The sequence below is a fragment of the Lampris incognitus genome, chromosome 12 (assembly GCF_029633865.1).
Source record: "Lampris incognitus isolate fLamInc1 chromosome 12, fLamInc1.hap2, whole genome shotgun sequence".
NCBI classification, from domain to species: domain Eukaryota; kingdom Metazoa; phylum Chordata; class Actinopteri; order Lampriformes; family Lampridae; genus Lampris; species Lampris incognitus.
In genome coordinates, this window is record NC_079222.1 from 27,187,646 (window position 1) to 27,210,519 (window position 22,874).

Here is a 22,874-nt window from a genome sequence, read left to right on the forward strand (position 1 = left end):
GTCGCATAGGAAACGCCGCCCCGAAATGGAGTCTTGCAGGAAAGTAGCCTGTTGTGCTCCACGCCGACGCCCATGGCCACTAGTGAGCGCCGGCCTTGGTGTTTCCCGACGAGCTGAATTTGCACGGGGAGTTGCACTTTTTCGCCTTGGCCCCGAACTTTGCATGGTAAAAGCACAGGCCAGGCTCCTGTCGCTGACCGGGGGTTGCCGCGGCGACCACCATGGAGTCATCAGGTGGGGGTGGGCAGGGGTGAGCGCGGATGCGCAGTGCTGCTGTTGGCTGGCCAGGAAGAACTTGTCAGCTTCTTCAGCTAGCTTGCGGCAATCGGTAATGCTGGTGTTAGCCAAAGCGGCCCGCACCTGAGCAGGCAGTTGTCGCGGAAACAGTTGGACAAAGAGGAAATCAGGTGTGTGCCGGTCCCAGCAGATTCATCATTTTGTCCATGAGCTCGGATGGCTTGCTGTCACCCAAGCCTTGCAGAGAAAAGAGACGGTGGGCCCTCTCGGCATCAGAAAGTTCAAAAATGCAGTCGAACATCCGAGCGCCGATACCACGTAGTAGTATTTAGTAGCATCATCCGCTATTTTGCGGATAGCAAACTGCGCTTCCGCCTGGATGAACCATGTCATTGCCGATTACTCCCAGAACTCTGGCAATTTGAGAGAAACCGCGTTGATTTCGTCAACCATGTTTGTTCAAAAGATTGTCTCTGATAACTACCAAGAGACAAACGTCGGGGTCACCAGTGTAGAGAAGCTCAAGCAGGAGTCGTGACAACTTTCTCTTTCGGCTACACAACGTGCACCATTTATTCCTTCCACCATTACAACCACAACAAAAAACCCGCGCAGCGGAAGCGTGTCACTGTAAACCCGAACCGAGAAAACAGCAGCTGTAAACTAACGTTCCTACTAGCTCAATAAGGGGAATTATGTATCCCCATAACCACTACAGTATTTTGTTTTTTGTATATTTTCAACAAAAAACTTGAGCAGCTCTCGTATTAGGGGAATTAGAGACAGCCTGCCACTGTGTGAATTGACTGTGCCCCTTGCGACTTTTTTTTTTTTTTTTTTAGAATAAATGCAGATCCTGGTTCCTGGTGTGACTGGTGTTCTTCAGTCTGTGAGCAACCAACCATCTTATAGCTGCTACACTACGTCCCCCTGGCGAAACTCCTCACTGTCAGGTGAAAAGAAGCAGCTGGCGAAGTCATATGTATCGGAGGAGGCATGTGTTTAGTCTGCATCCCTTCCCGGATGGCGGAGGGGGTGGAGCAGCGACCGGGATGGCTCAGCAGAGTGGGGTAATTGGCTGGCTACAATGGGAAGGAAAACGGGGGAAACCCCCCCCCAAAAAGAATTATATATATATATATATATATATATATACAACTTTGTTAAATGAAACACTCAATGATAGAGAAAGTGCTCAACAAATAAGGAGCAAAATAATCCAGTGAGTCAAGTAAATTCTTTATGAGACAGTACAAGCCTGTTTCATGCCATAAGCAGTCATCAAATGGCATACATTTAGAAATGTATGCCATTGTAGCAGTGCCCTGGTCATTTATATGCTTTTTTAAAACAAGCCCCAGCCCCTTACCCATTGGTTGTAATGTTTTCTACCCCACCATTGGTTGCTGTGCCTACCTCATTTGTTGTAATAATTCAAATGTTTTCTCCTCAGATTGGTTGCTGTCTACCAAAATTAGGGGCGTGACGCGGGGCAACGTATACTGTGTGTTTTTTTTTGTTGAATCACATTAGCAGCTGATGAGTGCGCGATGCATGAAACAAGCTTGTACTGCTATGAATTAAGTTTTTTTCCTACATCTATATTGATATTCCGCTCCCCATTAGTTGAGCACTTTTATCAACACCATTGACGGTGTTGTAAGTGCTCAACTAATGAATAGTGGAGTATATATATGTACAGTGCATCCGGAAAGTATTCACACCCTGTCACTTTCCCCACATTTTTTTTATGTTACAGCCTTATTCCAAAATGGATTAAATTCCTTTTTTTCTCATCAATCTACACACAATACCCCATAATGACAAAGTGAAAAAGGTTTTGTAGAAATTTTTGCAAATTTATTAAAAATACAAAACTGAAATATTGCACGTACATAAGTATTCACACCCTTTACTCAATACTTGGTTGAGGCACCCTTGGCAGCGATTACAGCCTCAAGTCTTCTTGGGTATGAAGCTACAAGCTTGGCACACCTATATTTGGGGTATTTCTCCCATTCTTCTCTGCAGATCCTCTCGAGCTCTGTAAGGTTAGATGGGGAGCGTTGCTGCACAGCTATTTTCAGGTCTTTCCAGAGATGTTCAATGGGGTTCAAGTCTGGGCTCTGGCTGGGCCACTCAAGGACATTCACAGACTTGTCCCTAAGCCACTCCTTTGTTGTCTTGGCTGTGTGCTTCGGGTCGTTGTCGTGTTGAAAGGTAAACCTTCGCCCCAGTCTGAGGTCCTGAGCGCTCTGGAGCAGGTTTTCATCAAGGATCTCTCTGTACTTTGCTCCATTCATCTTTCCCTCGATCCTGACTAGTCTCCCAGCAAGGTGATGAGAGGTGCCTGGTTTCCTCCAGACCTGGCGTTTGGCATTCAGGCCAAAGAGTTCAATCTTGGTTTCATCAGACCAGAGAATCTTGTTTCTCATGTTCTGAGAGTCCTTTAGGTGCTTTCTGGCAAACTCCAAGCGGGCTGTCATGTGCCTTTACTGGGCAGAGGCTTCCGTCTGGCCACTCTACCATAAAGGCCTGATTGGTGGAGTGCTGCAGAGATGGTTGTCCTTCTGGAAGGTTCTCCCATCTCCACAGAGGAACGCTGGAGCTCTGTCAGCGTGACCATCGGGTTCTTGGTCACCTCCCTGACCAAGGCCCTTCTCCCCCGATTGCTCTGTTTGGCTGGGCGGCCAGCTCTAGGAAGAATCGTGGTGGATCCAAACTTCTTCCATTTATGAATGATGGAGACCACTGTGCTCTTCGGGACCTTCAAAGCTGTAGAAATTTTTTGTACCCTTCCCCAGATCTGTGCCTCGATACAAACCTGTCTCGGAGGTCCACAGACAATTCCTTTGACTTCATGGCTTGGTTTCTGCTCTGACATGCACTGTCAACAGTGGGACCTCATATAGACAGGTGTGTGCCTTTCCAAATCATGTCCAATCAATTGAATTTACTACGGGTGGACTCCAATCAAGATGTAGAAACATCTCAAGGATGATCAGTGGAAACAAGATGAACCTGAGCTCAATTTTGAGTGTCATAGCAAAGAGTGTGAATACTTATGTACATGCAATATTTCAGTTTTTTATTTTTAATAAATTTGCAAAAATTTCTGCAAAACCTTTTTCACTTTGTCATTATGGGGTATTGTGTGTAGATTGATGAGAAAAAAAAATGAATTTAATCCATTTTGGAATAAGGCTGTAACATAACAAAATGTGGGGAAAGTGAAGGGGTGTGAATACTTTCCGGGTGCACTGTATATGTGTGTGTGTGTGTGTGTGTGTGTGTGTGTGTGTGTGTTATTTAATGATTTTTTTTACAGTATATGACCAAAAAAAAATGTCAATAAGTCATCTTACCTTTCCCTCAAATAGCAAGTTGGTTGTCAGTTTCTTGTAAGTAATCTGACATCATTCAGAACTCAACTCTTGTTATTCACTTACCACAGTATATATGAAGGAATTTGTGATATTGTTGAAGGTATATTTTTCACATATGTCTGTGCTAACAATTTACAGTATTATTTCAAAACATTGGGATGGGGTCACCAGGTCATCACATGAAGGTACCAGTATCACACATATGATATTAAAGTAAAGCCTCCAGAGACTGTATTTTTATTCTTAAACGTTCAAGTCTCATCAGTTGCTGTTATTAAAGAACCTAGTTTGTTTTTTGTTTTTTAGTTCAGTGTTACTATCCTACATTTCATGATGCACAGTGGTTTTTTTGTTGTTTTTTCCTTTCGTGGAGTGAGATGTAAAAATCACTCGCTTCTGTCTCTTTGTTGGGATTACTAATTTTTAATATTCACAGACAGTTGAATCAGTTCATCTGGACACAACGTTTATTGAGAGAGAAACATTTCATCATTCAGCTAAGTGACCTCTGACTGCAGGTATCCCTACCCTTATAAACAAAACAGTGGTATAACAACCTAAATCAATGATCGGTTTCATATGCATATTGCCACAACCATTAAAGTTACAATGGGTCATGTGTACTAGTTACTATTCACAGAGGACTGGGGATTGGGTGCAATCACAGTATTGTAAAATGGCGATAGATTTACTCTTAGCCCCCCACCCCTTTTGTGTGAGCTTCTTACCTGGATAATTCAGCAAGTATAGTGACAATTGTTAAGGTTGTCATTAATTCTATCAAATAAAAATTTACGAGATTAATCTCTTACTGACAGTTGTTTAGGTTGTGATTATTTCTATAGGAGAAGTAAGAGATTACTCTCTTACTAAGTTTTTCTTGTTTTAGAGAACGTCAAGGAGATTTGGATAATGGATGGATGGATGATGGATAGGGAGATTGGTCTTCATTCAGAGCAAGAGACTAGAATTTTAGGTTAAAGGTTTTTGTTTTGAAAAAAGCAAAAACCTGTCAGCATTGTTGAAGGTGCGAGACAATGTTTGAACAATTGAACAAAGTGAGATGGCAAGATGAAATCAAATGACACCATTCCTTCACAATAAGCCATCAAGGAGCCTGAAAGACAAATTCTGAAACTAATATGTAAATGTAATCATCCATCAATCAATTTTATATCATTTAATCCAATTCAAGGGTTTGGGAGGGCTGAACCTTGTCCCAGCAGGCATTGGTTGGAAGGCAGTGAGAAACCCTTGACAGGTCCTCAGCAAAACACACACACACACACACACACACACACACACACACACACACACACACACACACACACACACACACACACACACACACACACACACACACACACATTATTCAAACCTATTACACAATTTAGGGACTCCACACACCTGACATTTGTGCCTTTCGACTGTGGTTCTAAACTGACACAAGTTGGGGAGAACATGAAAACTTTACACTGATGGGATGTAATCAAACCCAGGTCTCTCTTCCTGTGACCACAGGAAAAGTTTTAAGCCACTTATGCTTAAATGGACTAAACCTCCAAATATATTGATCTCTGGAAAATATGGCTGACACAAATAAAACATATTTTGGTAAGAGAGCAGAAAGATAAGGCAAATAACAGCTTCAGATAAGGCAATACCACTGTTGTTTCACTTTTAAAAATGTCTTACATTAAGATCAAATGCTTCTCTGTGATATCAACAGCATCTTGAATTATATCACGATAGCTCTTAATTTATTTTGTTCACAAAATAATAATTCACATCGCAGAATCACGTAAAGCTATCTCTTCCTAATTAAGATAGATGGAATATTAATCATGTTCATTACAGAATAAAACAGGTTGATGAGGTTGATGAACATGAAACGCAGTGACTTAAATGCAACTGAAACCTTTTATAAATATGTGAAACGCAACACCAACATGTCCCTGAATGAATGTGTTTCCTTGGCTTAAGTCGTGACGGTTTTATAAGCATTAAGCGTGCCAAAAAAGGGCTGCCAATTATGGTTGTAATGTGGCAGGCACCACTATTAAACATTGAGCTGATCTATTTATACATTTTGATTTGCTAGACATGTCCGATTAAATTATGAAAACATGAATGGAAAATTTAAAAAGATATTTTACTATTAAATCTCAGTATTTACATAAATATTGTTGTGTATAAAATCTTAAAGTCTTGATAGCATTTTCATTACTCATGTGGCTAAAATAATATATAAAGTGTTTATATAAAATATATGATTTTTTTTAAAATAATGGTTCACTGTAGCACACACTGGGTGTATGTGAAAGGTACATTTTCAACTCTTCAGGGTGTGAAACAGAAAAGTTTAAAGACAATCAAATACATGAGAGCCTTTTAAAGAAATGTCCATATTTAGTTTCTGCTTGCTTGGCAGATTGACCTTGATATAAGGGGGCTCATCATGAGATGAAGAAGCTGCAGGGGATTTCAGACTCTTCCAACCTGTGGTAAGTCAGACTGATGGCTTCAGTTGCATTAGAGAAGAACGTTGATTCAGACTGTTTCTTAAAATGATATAACCAAAGTCTGATGTGAGGTGTTTGATTGCTTGAATTAAAAAGTCATTACTAAAATACATGGTTTAGATAATCCAATGACAGTGTTTAAAAAAGATGAAAATAATACAATTTTGTATATTAATGCTTTCATAATTGATTATTTAGAAAGAGCAAATTCAAAGAAATCATTGTGAAATAATCAAATTAATAAATAATTGTGGCATGTGTGTATATTAACTTTTATTTGGTATGGACAATTACTATATTGCTTAAAATCTAAATGATGGCAAATGATTGTTCACGTTTAGGGTCGACACTTGGGTAAAATTTCTCAGTGATTGGGTAGAAGAAAAAGGTGAGGTACACAAATGTCATAATTCACTGAATCCCTTTGCCATGTCTAGAATACAAAGCAAAAACAAATATTTATGAAATAGGAGAGGAATTCATTTCAGTGGTCTGTCTACAGAAAACTACCACCATGAGTACGGATGCGGAGATGGCCATTTATGGCAAGGCTGCCATTTATCTCCGTAAGCCTGAGAAAGAGAGGATTGAGGCTCAAAGCAAACCTTTTGATGCCAAAAGTGCTGCATATGTGACTGATGTTAAGGAGCTGTACCTCAAATGTACAATCCTGAAGAGAGACGGTGGCAAAGTCACCGTTAAAGTGCTTGACACCCAGGACGTAGGTGAAAGTTCATTTGAAAGAATTAATTAAAGTAATACTTGCAGAACTTTTTTCAAGACAAACTCTCTTTCCATGCTTTAGGAGAAAACAGTTAAGGAGGATGATGTGACCCCAATGAACCCTCCCAAGTTCGACAAAATTGAGGACATGGCCATGATGACCCATCTCAATGAAGCCTCTGTGCTGTATAACCTCAAAGAGCGTTATGCCGCATGGATGATTTACGTGAGAAAGTGTATTGGCTAAAGAACAATATTCATCTAGGACCCATGGACAGCATATGGTAAATGTTCATCTGTCTCTCATCTCTCTTAGACCTACTCTGGGCTCTTCTGTGCCACCGTGAACCCCTACAAGTGGCTCCCGGTGTACGATTCTGAGGTTGTTAATGCCTACAGAGGCAAAAAACGTATGGAGGCTCCACCCCATATCTTCTCTGTCTCTGACAATGGCTATCAAAACATGCTTACTGGTACGTCCTAGTCATAAAAATATATTAATTGACATTGCAATGAATATCTTCTATTTAAATGAAAAACACATTTCTTTCCTTTTCCTTTAACAGACAGGGAGAACCAGTCTATCTTGATCACGTACGTTTCACATTTATTGGCCCTCTATAATACCAACATGATCAAAGACATTGAGTAAATTCTATTAATCTGTGTATTTATAAATCTTTACCCAGTGGAGAATCTGGTGCTGGAAAGACTGTGAACACTAAGCGTGTCATTCAGTACTTTGCCACAATCTCTGTGGGTGGAGACAAGAAGAAGGAGCAAACTCCTGGGAAGATGCAGGTATATTTACTCAAGTAGTTTTCAAACAAATTAGAAACATTCCTGAGGTTAAATATGTGCTGACATCAACATTATATGTAAAACTCCACTTGTAGGGCTCACTGGAGGATCAGATTATTGCAGCCAATCCCTTGCTGGAGGCCTACGGTAATGCCAAGACTGTGAGGAATGACAACTCCTCTCGTTTTGTAAGTGTGGATAACCATAAATATATATTGATTGTTCTGGATTGTATAATGCTTCTGTAGTGGGATGCTAAAAATTATTCTTTTCCTGACAGGGTAAATTCATCAGAATCCATTTTGGCACTTCTGGTAAACTGGCTAGTGCTGATATTGAGACCTGTAAGTATCAATCACATGTGCTAAATTTAAACAATAGAATATAAAACAGAGTTTGTTATCGTGAATATTATCACAGAAACGTTTCATCACTTATCTAAGTGATGAAACGTTTCTCTCTCAATAAACATTGTGTCCAGATCAACTGATTCAATTTTCTGTGATTATTAAAATGAATAAGAGTAAACATGTATTTAATGACAACATTAGTCAAAAATGCAAGCTACGTTGCTTCATTTAATGAAATAATTGTTTGGGTAAATCTTAATCATTACACTGATGTCCATTGTGTAGTTAGAGAAAGTGTGTGTGTAGGATCTTTATCACATTATAGTTTTATTCATTGGTCTTCTCCAATTGAAGCCAATCCATCAAAAATAAGAATAAGTCAACATTAAACCAAAATGGATAATTTGATACATATCCATTGCTGACACAGTCACTTGATGACAACCGCTGACATCAGCTGTTGGTGAAATCAGCCATTACACGCAGAATAGAGGTGAAGTGATACAGTAACTGTGATGTTATTGTAAATAACACATAGATCTCGGCCAATCAGATTGCTTGATCACAATCCACTGTTGTATAAATTATTACAATATTGGTTAGGTAGAGTTTTAAACATGAATAACACTTACAGATCTGCTGGAGAAGTCCAGAGTGACATTCCAGCTTCCAGATGAGAGAGGCTACCACATCTTCTACCAGATGATGACCAACCACAAACCTGAGCTGATTGGTGAGCTGAATAACAGCAAGTAGAAAATGACTACAAACCAAGTAGTTAATTGCTTTAACATTCCACTTAATAATCCCTTCAATCTTTCCAAATTTATAGAAATGACGCTCATCACCACCAACCCATATGATTTCCCCATGTGCAGCCAGGGTCAGATCACTGTGGCTAGCATTGATGACAAAGAAGAGTTGGTTGCTACTGATGTTAGTGATCTTCACTTTAACATCCAAACAGCATTTTTTTCATCTATTTTCTTTTGAGTATTTAACTGTAGGTATCCTGTGAAATAAGATGTCTAATTTTTATTTTTTTATTAAATGTCACTACCTGTTGTAAATGCAGACAGCCATTGATATCCTGGGCTTCAGCAATGAGGAGAAGATGTACATCTATAAGCTGACAGGTGCTGTGCTTCACCATGGTAACATGAAGTTCAAGCAGAAGCAGCGTGAGGAGCAGGCTGAGCCAGATGGCAATGAGGGTGAGTATTACATTTATTCTGGATGCGGATAAGTTCAAAATGATGACATTTCATTAATATTGAAGGTTTTATTTTCCTTGTTGACAAATTTAACAATTAATGTCACAACAATTATTGTTGGGTTAATAGTCCTGCCATAAAATAATGTCTTACCCCGGGTAATACACTGTGGCTTCCCACTGCTCCCACGTAGTTAGGATGGAGAGGACTTATTTCCCCACAGAGATCAACAAAGTCATATTAATAAACCTTAACCATTTAAATGTATTTTATGTCATATTTTAGATGCTGACAAGATTGCTTATCTGCTGGGCATTAACTCTGCTGACATGCTGAAGGCTCTGTGCTACCCCAGAGTAAAGGTGGGAAATGAGTATGTCACAAAAGGACAAACTGTGGCTCAGGTGAGTGCTGTGCCTTTATATGTGCCTGTGCCAATCTGTTGTTGAACTGATTTTAATAATTATCTGTCTCTCATGTTCAAAGATTCCAATTATGTTTAATCATATCACTGGGTTCCATAGGTTCATAACTCAGTGAGTGCCTTGGCTAAGTCTATCTATGAGAGGATGTTCTTGTGGATGGTCATCCGTATCAACCAGATGCTGGATACCAAGCAAGCAAGGCAGTTCTTCATTGGGGTCCTGGACATTGCTGGTTTTGAGATCTTTGATGTAAGTTTAAATTACTCATCTTTCACCTTTAATAGGTAATTTAGTTTCATGATATCAATCTTTACTCTTTAACTATTAACTTATAACAACTAACCATTTCTCGGTTACAGTTCAACAGCATGGAGCAACTGTGCATCAACTTCACCAATGAGAAGCTGCAGCAGTTCTTCAATCACCATATGTTTGTTCTGGAGCAAGAAGAGTACAAGAAGGAGGGTATCATCTGGGAGTTTATTGACTTTGGCATGGACTTAGCTGCCTGTATTGAGCTTATTGAGAAGGTAAACAATCATCCTTGTATTTCAGGCAATGGATATTTCAGTAATGTAATTAATCTTAGTATGCATAGGGCCAAGAATTATCTTATTTTCTCCTTTCATACACTGTAGCCCATGGGTATCTTCTCCATCCTTGAAGAGGAGTGCATGTTCCCCAAGGCTTCAGACACAACCTTCAAAAACAAACTGTATGACCAGCATCTTGGAAAAACCAAAGCTTTTGAAAAGCCAAAACCTGCCAAGGGCAAGGCTGAGGCCGACTTCTCTCTGGTGCACTATGCTGGGACTGTGGACTACAATGTCAGGGGGTGGCTGGACAAGAATAAGGATCCTCTGAATGACTCGGTTGTGCAGCTGTATCAGAAGTCTGGAGTTAAATTGCTGCCTGTTTTGTATCCCCCTGTTGTTGAAGGTACCATATCAGCAAATGGAATTGCTATTTTACATTTTTAACAAATGTTTTCCTTTTTTAACATAGGGTTTTCTTCTTTTTTTTAATTGTAAGACTCCTCTAAGTAATCTGTTTTGTGAGTGATACATTGCATTATTAAATGTATGTATTAAAATCATCCTTATGATGACCTTAAAACATTTTTATCGATGATGAAATTAAACAACACTCATCATAAAAGCTTGTGATATTTAATAACAGAGGTTGGAGGTAGCAAGGGAGGCAAGAAGAAGAAGGGTGGTTCCATGCAGACTGTGTCTTCACAGTTCAGGGTAAGATTTAAAAACTGTTGTTATAGTTAATAATTTGCATACACAAACACACTCCTAGATAGATAGATATTACACAATATGTCTTTATTTTCTGTATGCAGGAAAACTTGGGAAAGCTGATGACTAACTTGAGGAGCACCCATCCTCACTTTGTGCGTTGCCTGATCCCAAACGAGTCAAAAACTCCAGGTATTTTAATTATGATAAATGCTTTTGTCACTGTAGGGTACGGTAGCTTACCATTTTAATAACACTTAAGGGAAAGATGGAATTATGCTTTTATATTTTTTACAGGTCTGATGGAGAACTTCTTGGTTATCCACCAGCTGAGGTGTAACGGTGTACTGGAGGGTATCAGAATTTGCAGAAAAGGTTTCCCCAGCCGAATCCTTTATGGTGACTTCAAGCAGAGGTAATCATTGACATTTCAGTGGTAAGGTTTATTAAGCACAAAAAAGTAAAAAGCATTACCAAGACATTGTCATGAACTGTCTTACAAAAGGTACAAAGTGCTGAATGCCAGTGTTATCCCTGAGGGGCAGTTCATTGACAACAAGAAGGCTTCTGAGAAGCTTCTTGGGTCAATTGATGTTGATCACGAGCAGTACAAGTTTGGACATACCAAGGTAAACATTACTGTCTTATATCATGATGAGGCAATTAAATTGAATTCCATTCATAGCTGAAAAACAGTCGAATATGATATTTGTTTTACCCTCCTCAGGTGTTCTTCAAAGCTGGTCTGCTGGGTACTCTCGAGGAGATGCGAGATGAGAAGCTTGCTAAATTGGTCACCATGACTCAGGCCCTCTGCCGTGCTTACCTAATGAGAAAGGAATTTGTTAAAATGATGGAGCGGAGGTATGTTCCAAGAAATAAATTCAAAAATACAAATTCATGAAATATGCAGTCTCAGAATGATGTTGTCCATAACAATAATATATTCATTCCTTAGGGAAGCCATTTACACCATCCAGTACAACGTCCGTTCTTTCATGAATGTCAAACACTGGCCATGGATGAAGGTGTACTACAAGATCAAGCCTCTTTTGAAGACTGCTGAAACTGAGAAGGAGCTTGCTAATATGAAGGAGAACTATGACAAAATGAAATCAGACCTGGCTACTGCTCTGGCCAAGAAGAAAGAACTGGAAGAGAAGATGGTTTCTATTGTGCAAGAGAAGAATGACCTGCAGCTACAAGTGGCATCTGTTAGTAGACTCAATCGACAGCTTTATTTCTGAATTTAAACAGAGCTTATGTTGACATCCTCCATGTTTTGTTGTTTTTATTGTTGTTTTTTATGCTTATTTGTTAACTAGGAATCAGAGAATCTGTCAGATGCTGAGGAGAGATGTGAAGGACTTATCAAGAGCAAGATCCAACTGGAGGCTAAACTCAAAGACACAACGGAGAGGCTGGAGGATGAGGAGGAAATTAATGCTGAGCTGACTGCCAAGAAGAGGAAGTTGGAGGATGAATGCTCTGAGCTTAAGAAAGACATTGATGACCTGGAGCTTACCTTGGCCAAAGTGGAGAAGGAGAAACATGCCACCGAGAACAAGGTTCATGAGTGTCCATTTATTTTGCTAATATGTCAACCAGTATCAATAAGAATATAATAATCTGCTATTTATTATCTGTCTTGATCCATTGAATACATTTTATTTCATTTGATTTGCATATGTAGGTGAAGAACCTCACTGAGGAGATGGCCTCTCAGGATGAAAGCATTGCTAAGCTGACAAAGGAGAAGAAAGCCCTTCAAGAGGCACATCAACAGACTCTTGATGATCTGCAGGCAGAAGAAGATAAAGTCAATACTTTGACCAAATCCAAAACCAAGCTTGAGCAGCAAGTGGATGATGTGAGACTTTTAAAAGTGTAATTAGGCACTAAGATTTTTAAAAGTGATGTGTCTGCTCTTGAAATTTAATTAAAAATATGTTAATTTGCAGCTTGAAGGTTCTCTGGAGCAAGAGAAGAAACTCCGCATGGACCTTGAGAGAGCCAAGAGAAAGCTCGAGGGTGATCTGAAACTGGCTCAAGAATCTATCATGGACCTTGAGAATGACAAACAGCAGTCTGATGAGAAACTGAAGAAGTAATTGTTTAAATAACAATTGTGGCTAAGATTTTATAATACATTCAGAGTATACATTTTAGGATTAGAATCTTACAAATGATGTAACTTGAATTTATTCTTTAGGAAGGACTTTGAGACAAGCCAGCTTCTGAGTAAGATTGAGGATGAACAATCTTTGGGTGCTCAACTACAGAAGAAAATCAAGGAGCTCCAGGTTTTTTTTTCCAAGTTTTAATAAACCTTGTTTTTCGTCTTTAAACATACCCTGTGTTACATGTAAAAGTTTATATTTTAATCCAATATTCATTTCAAAGGCTCGTATTGAGGAACTGGAGGAAGAAATTGAGGCTGAGCGTTCTGCTCGTGCCAAGGTTGAAAAACAGAGAGCTGACCTCTCCAGGGAACTTGAAGAGATCAGTGAGAGACTTGAGGAGGCTGGAGGAGCCACTGCTGCTCAGATTGAGATGAACAAGAAGCGTGAAGCTGAGTTGCAGAAGCTGCGTCGTGACCTTGAGGAGTCCACTTTGCAACATGAAGCAACTGCGGCTGCACTCCGCAAGAAGCAGGCTGACACTGTTGCAGAGCTGGGAGAGCAGATCGACAACCTGCAGCGTGTCAAGCAGAAGCTTGAGAAAGAGAAGAGTGAATACAAGATGGAGATCGATGACCTCTCCAGCAACATGGAGGCTGTTGCAAAGACCAAGGCATAATGCTGTTCTTACATGAACATTTTGTAAATGCAAATTTTAGAAAAAGCATAAAAAATGGGAATACCTTTTCTTGACAATTGCAATTTTAATTAACAGGGAAATCTTGAAAAGATGTGCCGCACACTTGAAGACCAGCTTAGTGAACTCAAAGCTAAGCATGATGAGACTGTTCGCCAGATAAATGATATAAGCAGTCAGAGGGCAAGGCTGATGACAGAGAATGGTAGGTATTGCCTCCAAACCTATTTTTACATTCATAAAAAGTGCCAACAACAGGCTTTGGTTTTTGTACATAAGTTTAAGGATGGTATTTGTTTAAGAAATAATTATTCTGGGCCATACAAAAGGAAGTTTTTAAAATGTGCAAATTTCAAAAAGATTAATTTAATTTCCAACAGGTGAGTTTGGTCGTCAGCTTGAAGAGAAAGAGGCTCTGGTCTCCCAGCTGACCAGAGGAAAACAGGCCTTCACACAGCAGATTGAAGAGTTTAAGAGACAGGTCGAGGAGGAGGTTAAGGTCAGTAATGATTTACACTTTAGATTTCATATGAACTTCATAGAGAATTGTAAGACTCTGGAAATGGGTTATAAAGCAAACTGTGCTAAATAATCTAAAATAGGCTGGGCTAAAGAGGAATTGGAAAAGTATATTATTCAGACAACAGTATTATAAAAGAGAAACATGGCCGGCATTTATTAAACATAGTAATATCAACACAAGTGCACTTTGAATGGTCAATAAGAAAAAAATAATAAAGAATAAGGGTCAAACCCCTTTTGTCTGTCTGTAATGTCTTTTCAGTGTGTGGACTCAGAGCTCAAGTCTCTACTCTCTAAAGCACCAGATCTGGAATATTTGAATCAATCTTTCACATTCCCAAATAATAGAATTAGGAAACAAAACGAAGATAGTGAAGGTCATTGCAGCTAACAAGTACAAATCACAGCAGAATCATATCAAATTTCACATTCATATTAAGCTATAGGATATAGGCTATCTAAAAATCCTACGATTGGTTTTTGTAATGAAATGTTCTAGGTTCTCTTCAGTTCTAGGCCTAACAGGCCTACACATTATAAAACAACTACTATGCTACTACAGTGCATGGATAGAAAAAGACAAACAACATGGCTAAACTAGCACATAGTTAGCTACTGTAGAAACTGTAGAATCCGGGCAAAGAAAGAAAACAGGTCTCCAAGCAAGCAATCCTCTCCAATCCAAACGGCATCGATTAACTTAAACTGGTAAACTTAAATGAGTAAGGGTAACAAGGACATAAATGTTGTATCTCTGTTCCAGCTTCTACGAGTTGGGCTTTTGTTCATTCGTCTGCAGCTCAAGAAAAGTCTGCAGTTAATCTGTCACTCTCGTTCTGATCTGACAAGGCCTGGTAATTTTCCATTTGGACAGGCTTCTAGCGCCCTCTACAGGGGACCTCTGGAACATGCAGAGACATTCGTTAACTCTTTCTAGGGCAGCTAAAATCATGGGGGTTACAGAATGTTATGTTCTTAAAATTGTTTGCTAAAAAAAAAAAACTTTATCTAGGCCAAGAATGCTCTTGCCCATGGTGTGCAATCTGCTCGCCATGACTGTGATCTTCTGAGGGAGCAGTTTGAAGAGGAGCAGGAGGCCAAGGCTGAGCTGCAGCGTGGAATGTCTAAGGCTAACAGTGAAGTGGCCCAGTGGAGAACCAAGTATGAAACTGATGCTATCCAGCGCACTGAGGAGCTGGAGGAGTCTAAGTGAGTCAATTATTCATTTTCTCTTATTCATTTCGATTCATAATGTTTTTTATTTGACTTATTTTATCTTATATACATGATTACTTTGACAATTGTTTAACAGGAAAAAGCTTGCCCAGCGTCTCCAAGAGGCTGAGGAGCAGATCGAGGCTGTGAATTCCAAGTGTGCCTCTCTGGAGAAGACCAAACAGAGACTCCAGGGTGAAGTGGAGGACCTCATGATTGATGTGGAGAGAGCAAATGGTCTTGCTGCAAACCTTGACAAAAAGCAGAGAAACTTTGATAAGGTGTGATCATGTGTATCCCTATTCATGCTATAGCCACTGAAAGGAGAACTTTTTACCTTACTAATTTTCGCACAATTATCAAACAGGTCTTGGCAGAATGGAAACAGAAATATGAAGAGGGTCAGGCAGAGCTTGAAGGAGCTCAGAAAGAGGCTCGTTCTCTCAGCACTGAGCTGTTCAAGATGAAGAACTCCTATGAGGAGGCTCTTGACCAGCTGGAGACCATGAAGCGTGAGAACAAGAACCTGCAACGTGAGTATTCACTATTATAAACATCAATTATATTTGATATAACATTAGTGTATATTAGCCTGGATTAATGACATAACCTACACTTCAATGCTTAAAAATACTAAACACATGTAACACACTGCAGAGGAGATCTCGGATCTGACTGAGCAGATTGGTGAGACTGGAAAGAGCATCCATGAGCTGGAGAAATCCAAGAAGCAGGCAGAGACAGAAAAGTCTGAGATCCAGACAGCTCTTGAGGAGGCTGAGGTAAAATAATCATTAACTGGAAAGAGGTCAACATTTGCAATGGGCAGTGCTTTTTTTCTGAGTGAAATCTTCATATATAATAGAACAAGGAGGCAAATGAAAAAAAAAAAAATTAAAAGTTAAGAAGGGCCCTACATTAACAATTCTAATTTTAGGGAACCCTGGAACATGAAGAGTCCAAGATTCTGCGTGTCCAGCTGGAACTCAACCAAATTAAGGGAGAGGTTGACAGGAAACTGGCGGAGAAGGATGAGGAGATGGAGCAAATCAAGAGGAACAGCCAGAGGGTGGTTGACTCCATGCAGAGCACTCTGGACTCTGAGGTCAGGAGCAGGAATGATGCCCTGAGAATTAAGAAGAAGATGGAGGGAGACCTGAATGAGATGGAGATTCAGCTGAGCCATGCTAACCGCCAGGCTGCTGAGGCTCAGAAGCAGCTGAGGAATGTTCAAGGACAATTTAAGGTACATGACATAACAACTGTACAATCAACCACTGTATATTACCTTATCAGATATTTTTTTTAACTATTTCCATCTCAAAATCTTCACACAAGGATGCCCAGTTGCACCTTGATGATGCTGTCAGAGCACAGGAGGATCTGAAGGAGCAGGCTGCCATGGTGGACCGTAGAAATGGTCTCATGGTGGCTGAAATTGAGGAGCTGCGGGCTGCTCTGGAACAGACAGAGAGAGGCCGCAAAGTGGCTGAACAAGAGCTGGTGGATGCTAGTGAACGTGTTGGTCTGTTGCACTCTCAGGTAAGCAAATAAACAAACTACTTCAACACTGATTTGGGGTGATACTTTATCCATGTCATTATCTGCATCTCATTGAGAATGTGTGTTTACAGTCATAAGTAAAATGATACCATTCTTTCAGAATACAAGCCTTCTGAACACAAAGAAGAAAATTGAGGCTGAACTCATTCAGGTCCAAAGTGAAGTGGATGACACTGTTCAGGAAGCCAGAAATGCAGAGGAGAAGGCTAAGAAGGCCATCACTGATGTAGGTTTACATTCTTTTTGTCAGAGCCTTTGTTAGTCCACAAGTCTGGAGGAGAACACATCACTTATAAAACTGTTAAATTAATAATGATTCATTTTTTTAGGCTGCTATGATGGCGGAGGAGCTGAAGAAAGAGCAGGATACAAGTGCTCACCTAGAGAGGATGAAGAAGAACCTGGAGGTCACTGTCAAGGACCTGCAGCATCGTCTAGATGAGGCTGAGAACCTGGCCATGAAGGGTGGCAAGAAGCAACTCCAGAAACTGGAATCTAGGGTAAGATAAAGCAAGAAAAACCACATGGTAAAACATACATAGTTGAACCGACGAACAAACTTTCGAGCATAAACTGTGTTGTTAATGTCTAACTGTTCTCCATAGGTGCGGGAGCTGGAAACAGAAGTTGAGGCTGAACAGAGACGTGGAGGAGATGCTGTTAAGGGTGTTCGCAAATATGAGAGGAGGGTGAAGGAACTTACATACCAGGTATACTATATTCCTCTCAGATTCAACCAATTAACTAACTGCAACGCCACAATCAAATAAACTCTTACTTAAATGTAAAATTTCCTATTTACTTTAGACTGAGGAGGACAAAAAGAATGTCAGTAGGCTGCAGGATCTAGTAGACAAACTTCAGTTGAAAGTGAAGTCCTACAAGAGGCAGGCTGAGGAAGCGGTAAGTTTTAATTTCAGGAACATAAAATTGTTCAAATCATATTTGAATTTAGGTAATGTTATGTAACATCCATGTAATTCATAAACAATGCCATCTATGATGGGTTTACAGGAGGAACAGGCAAACTCTTACCTGTCCAAGTGCAGGAAGATTCAGCATGAACTGGAGGAGGCTGAGGAACGTGCTGACATCTCTGAGTCTCAAGTCAACAAACTGAGAGCTAAGAGTCGGGACTCTGGCAAGGTAAATGTGTGTAAGAGCATAACTGATAATCAGTCTGTGTGATATGACATATAAGTTTCATTTACATAGTGACTAAATATCTTAATATATTCTATTTCTTTTTTCTTTACAGGGAAAAGAGGCTGCTGAATAGATTTGCTGACTTTCTCTATTTTATGCCTTTTCTTATGAAGAATTCATAAAATATGAATTCTTTGTTGTCAATAAATGTTGCTGCTAAAATTATCTTGTTTCATTTGACTAATCAAGCGTTTTTTAAATGTATCTGCTGTATTAGTCTCCAGTAAGTTGAAATTAGATATTCATATGATATGAATGATAATCAATTAAAAGGTAGCCATCCATTTTAAGTCTAACTCAAGGCATAAACCAATATACATAAAAATGGAAGAAAACAAAACAAACAAACAAAAAAAACAATGGATTTTGAGATCATAGACATCTTTCATAATATTCTTTGAATAAGCTCCACTTAAACATAGACTAATGGTTCAGGCTTAGATTTCTTAAGTTATCTTATTTTAGGGTTTCCTATAATATATAATCGACATGTGGATAAAGAACAACATGGTAAATAAGTATTACATTAGTTGTCTATATTTCCTTTTATTGCTCTCTGATTGCATTTAGAACTCAAATCTCTTTATTCACTTAGCAAAGCAAATGTGAGGGAGTTGGTGGCATTGTTGCAGATATATATCGTCACCTTCTTAAAATAATGGCCTAAGTCATATTTTCAAGTTTTTCAAAAAACAGAATAAACTGACAAATTTTGTTTCAGTTTCAGTTTATTCTGTTTTTTAAAAAACTTGAAAATATCACTTAGGCCATTATTTTAAGAAGGTGATGATATTACACATTCATGAGAACACAGTTTACAGTACGTGTTATTCCAACACACTTTAGACCCCTTAACATATGACGTAAAAGCTGTGTTGTAAATAAGACGCGCTTAGAACGTGTGGCAAAACATGGCCAAGAAACAACGTGCATACCTATGAAACTCACAGATGAAAGCATATAAAACTGGAAATCTCAGAATATGTTGAAGGTCTAAGCAAGGAAGACAAAAACCATTACGATTCGAAATTTACGCTAAGCACTGGAGAAAAACTTCCCGATCCGTTTATGCTTGCTGAAGCTCAGTGGACAAGTGATATCATGAAGTTGCCAAACATCTGCTGGAGGGATGTGACTGAATACCTCATAGACACACCAAGTATATTTGTGAAAGAATCAATGAAAGCATACAAGAAGCATACGATTACCTTGTAGGTGGACATGTCCAAGACTACTTTGACCATCCGTTATTGAAGGAAAAGCTTTGCTTCATTAAATCAAAGGTAAGTCCTTGTAGTTTCATTGTTTGTACGGTTGAATTGTTTATATTCAACAAAAGTTGAATTGGGGTGCATGGGAGTTGACCAGCCAGTCTACATGTGTTTTGTGGACTTGGAGAAGGCTTACGACTGTGTATCCCGGGGCACTCTGTGGGGGGTACTGCGGGAGTATGGGGTACTGTTGCAGTTACTGCAAGCCATCCGGTCCTTGTATAACCAAAGTCTGAGCTGTGTCTGCATTCTCGGCACAAAGTCAAACACGTTTTCGGTGGGTGTCGGACTCCGCCAAGGTTGTTCCTTATCTCTGATTCTGTTTGTGATATTCATGGACAGGATCTCAAGGCGCAGCCAAAGTGAGGAGTGTGTCCATTTTGGGAACCTCAGAATTGCATCTCTGCTCTTTGCAGATGATGTGGTTTTGTTGGCTTCATCAAAATGCGACCTCCAGCATGCACTGGGGGGGGGGGGGGGTTGCAGCTGAGTGTGAAATGGCCGGTATGAGAGTCAGCACCTCAAAATCTGAGGCATGGTTCTCTACCTGAAAATGGTGGCTTGCTCCTTCCAGGTTGGGGATGAGTTGTTACCTCAAGTGAAAGAGTTCAAGTATCTCGGGGTCTTGTTCACAATTGTGCGGGAGATTGACAGGCGGATTGGTGCAGCATTAGCAATAATGCGGACATTGTACCGGACTGTTGTGATGAAGAGGGCGCTGAGCTGGAAGGCAAAGCTCTCAATTACCTAACCTCACACCCTCTTACCTAAGTACAGGTGCTCCTCAGGGCTGTGTTCTCTCCCCCTGGCTCTTCTCACTTTACACCACCCACCTCACATCCACAGACAGTTCTGTTAGAATAATAAAATACGCAGATGATACAACCATTGTAGGCCTCATCTCCAACAATGGTGAAACCCAGTACTGCACTAAAGTAGACCAAGCTGTCACTTGGTGCACAAACAACAATCTTCTGCTTAATACAGCCAAAACCCAAGAACTCAATATTGACTTCCGTTGCATGCCGAATCCTAAAACACCCATACAAATGAACGGAGACGCCGTCATCACCATGACTCTTTTAAATTCCAAGGAACATACATCAGCAATAACCTGAAGTGGAAAATTAACACTGAACACATCATTGCAAAAGCTCAACAACGACTTTAATTTCTTAGGCAGCTTAAAAAATAACGGATCAAACATCAATTTCTCGTTCTGTTTTACTCAGCCATTATCGAGTCCATCATAACATCTTCTATTACAGTAGGGTACGGCGGCACGGACAGTCAAACATGGAAAAAAACTGCAGCGGATTGTCAACAAGGCATCCAAAATCATAAACAACCCACTCCCCTCAGTTGAAACTCTACATACTAACCGGACTGTAAAGCGAGCACGGAAGATCACCTCTGACCCCTCACATCCTGCTCATCACCTCTTCCAGCTCCTTCCCTCAGGGAGGCGCTACAGCTCACTGTCAACTAAAACTTGGTGGTGCGGTAAGATGGCGGACCGGGTGCAGCGAAAGGTTTGAGCTCCGTCTGTTTGTCCCAATTTTATACTAACTTAACCACCCAACCCTGACCATTTGGACGTTTTGAACTGTTTTAACGCCCTCCAGTATTAAAACGAAAAACACTGAAAAAGAACTGCACTCTGACGACGAAGGGTCGTCATAGTGCAGTTATTTTTTGTTGGGTTTTTTACTTTCGTGGGGTGAGATGTAAAAATCAAATACTCGCTTCTGTCTCTTTGTCGGGATTACTAATTTTCAGTATTCACAGACAGTTGAATCAGTTCGTCTGGACACAACGTTTATTGAGAGAGAAACATTTCATCATTCAGCTAAGTGACCTCTGACTGCAGGTATGACTACCCTTATAAACAAAACAGTGGCACAACGACCTAAAACAATGATCAGTGTCATATGTATATTGACACAACCATTAAAGTTACAATGGGTCATGTGTACTATTTACTATTCACAGAGGATTGGGGCTTGGGTGCAATCACAGCATTGTAAAATGGCGATAGATGTACTCTTAGCCCCCTCCCCCACCCCGCCCCACCCCACCCCACCCCGGAAGATGTCCAGATGAACTGATTCAACTTTGTGTGAGCTTCTTACCTGGATTATTGAGCAAAGATAATGGCAATTGTTTAGGTCGTGATTATTTCTATAGGAGAAGTAAGAGATTACTCTCTCATACTAAGTTTTTCTTATTTTATAGAAAAGTAGGGAAATGGATAGGGAGATTGCTCTTCATTCAGAGTAAGGGAGTAGAATTTTAGGTTAAAGGTTCCTTACCCATTGTTAAATTTGTTCTGGAAAAAAAGCAAAAACCTGTCAGCATTGTTGAAGGTGCAAGACAATGTTTGAACAATTGAACAAAGTGAGATGGCAAGATGAAATCAAATGGCACCATTCCTTCACAACAAGTCATCAAGGAGCCTGAAAGACAGAAATTCTGAAACTAATGTGTAAATGTAGTCATCCATCAATCCATTTTTTATATCACTTAATCCAATTCAAGGGTTTGGGGGAGCGGGGCGGGGGGGGGGGGGCTGAACCCTATCTCAGCAGACATTGGTTGGAAGGCAGTGAGACATCCTAGACAGGTCCTCAGCAAAACACACACACACACACACACACATTATTCAAACCTATTACACAATTTAAGGACTCCAAACACCTGACATTTGTTTCTTTGGACTGTGGTTCTAAACCAGTGGTGGGCAATCTTATCCAGAAAGGGCCAGTGTGGGTGAAGGTTTGTGTTCCAATCAAGCAATTATACACCTGTGTCACCTAAACAAGTTCCTCATCAAAGAGTCTACTAGTTGATTAGTGGGATCAGGCGTGTAACTGCTTGGTTGGAACACAAACTTTCACACACACTGGCCCTCCTGGATAAGATTGCCCAACCCTGGAAACTGACACAAGTTGGGGAGAACATGAAAACTTTACACTGATGGGATGTAATCAAACCCATGACTCTCTTCCTGTGACCACAGAAAAAGTTTTAATCCACTTATGTTTAAATGGACTAAACTTCCAAATATATTGGTCTCTGGAAAATGTGGCTGACACAAACAAAACATATTTTGGTAAGAGAGCAGAAAGATAAGGCAAATAACAGCTTCATTTAAGGCAATACCACTGATGTTTCACTTTTAAAAATGTCTTACATTAAGATCAAATGCTCCTCTGTGATATCAACAGCATCTTGAATTATATTATGATAGCTCTTGATTTATTTTGTTCACAGAATGACACAAAATCAAGTAAAGCTATGTCTTCCTAATTAAGATAGATGGAATATTAATAATTTCCATTACAGAATAAAACAGGTTGATGAGGTTGATGAACA

The 22,874-nt window shown here is 39.9% G+C and overlaps 1 protein-coding gene across 1 annotated transcript; it reads left to right on the plus strand.

The window, feature by feature from the left end:
• The first annotated feature begins 6,659 nt into the window (after positions 1-6,659).
• On the plus strand, positions 6,660-18,301 carry LOC130121441 (myosin heavy chain, fast skeletal muscle-like). Its single transcript, XM_056290226.1, has 39 exons — positions 6,660-6,866; positions 6,951-7,094; positions 7,185-7,341; positions 7,435-7,462; positions 7,558-7,669; positions 7,765-7,857; positions 7,950-8,013; positions 8,654-8,752; positions 8,852-8,955; positions 9,095-9,233; positions 9,519-9,637; positions 9,758-9,907; positions 10,018-10,188; positions 10,297-10,597; positions 10,838-10,908; positions 11,010-11,097; positions 11,203-11,320; positions 11,411-11,534; positions 11,633-11,769; positions 11,864-12,119; positions 12,231-12,473; positions 12,599-12,775; positions 12,867-13,012; positions 13,118-13,208; positions 13,309-13,698; positions 13,801-13,927; positions 14,103-14,221; positions 15,257-15,453; positions 15,557-15,740; positions 15,827-15,992; positions 16,117-16,241; positions 16,397-16,705; positions 16,798-17,001; positions 17,123-17,248; positions 17,352-17,522; positions 17,628-17,732; positions 17,830-17,925; positions 18,037-18,168; positions 18,281-18,301. The coding sequence occupies exons 1-39, from the start codon at positions 6,660-6,662 to the stop codon at positions 18,299-18,301; spliced, it is 5,811 nt and encodes a 1,936-aa protein (XP_056146201.1).
• The last annotated feature ends 4,573 nt before the right edge of the window (positions 18,302-22,874 follow it).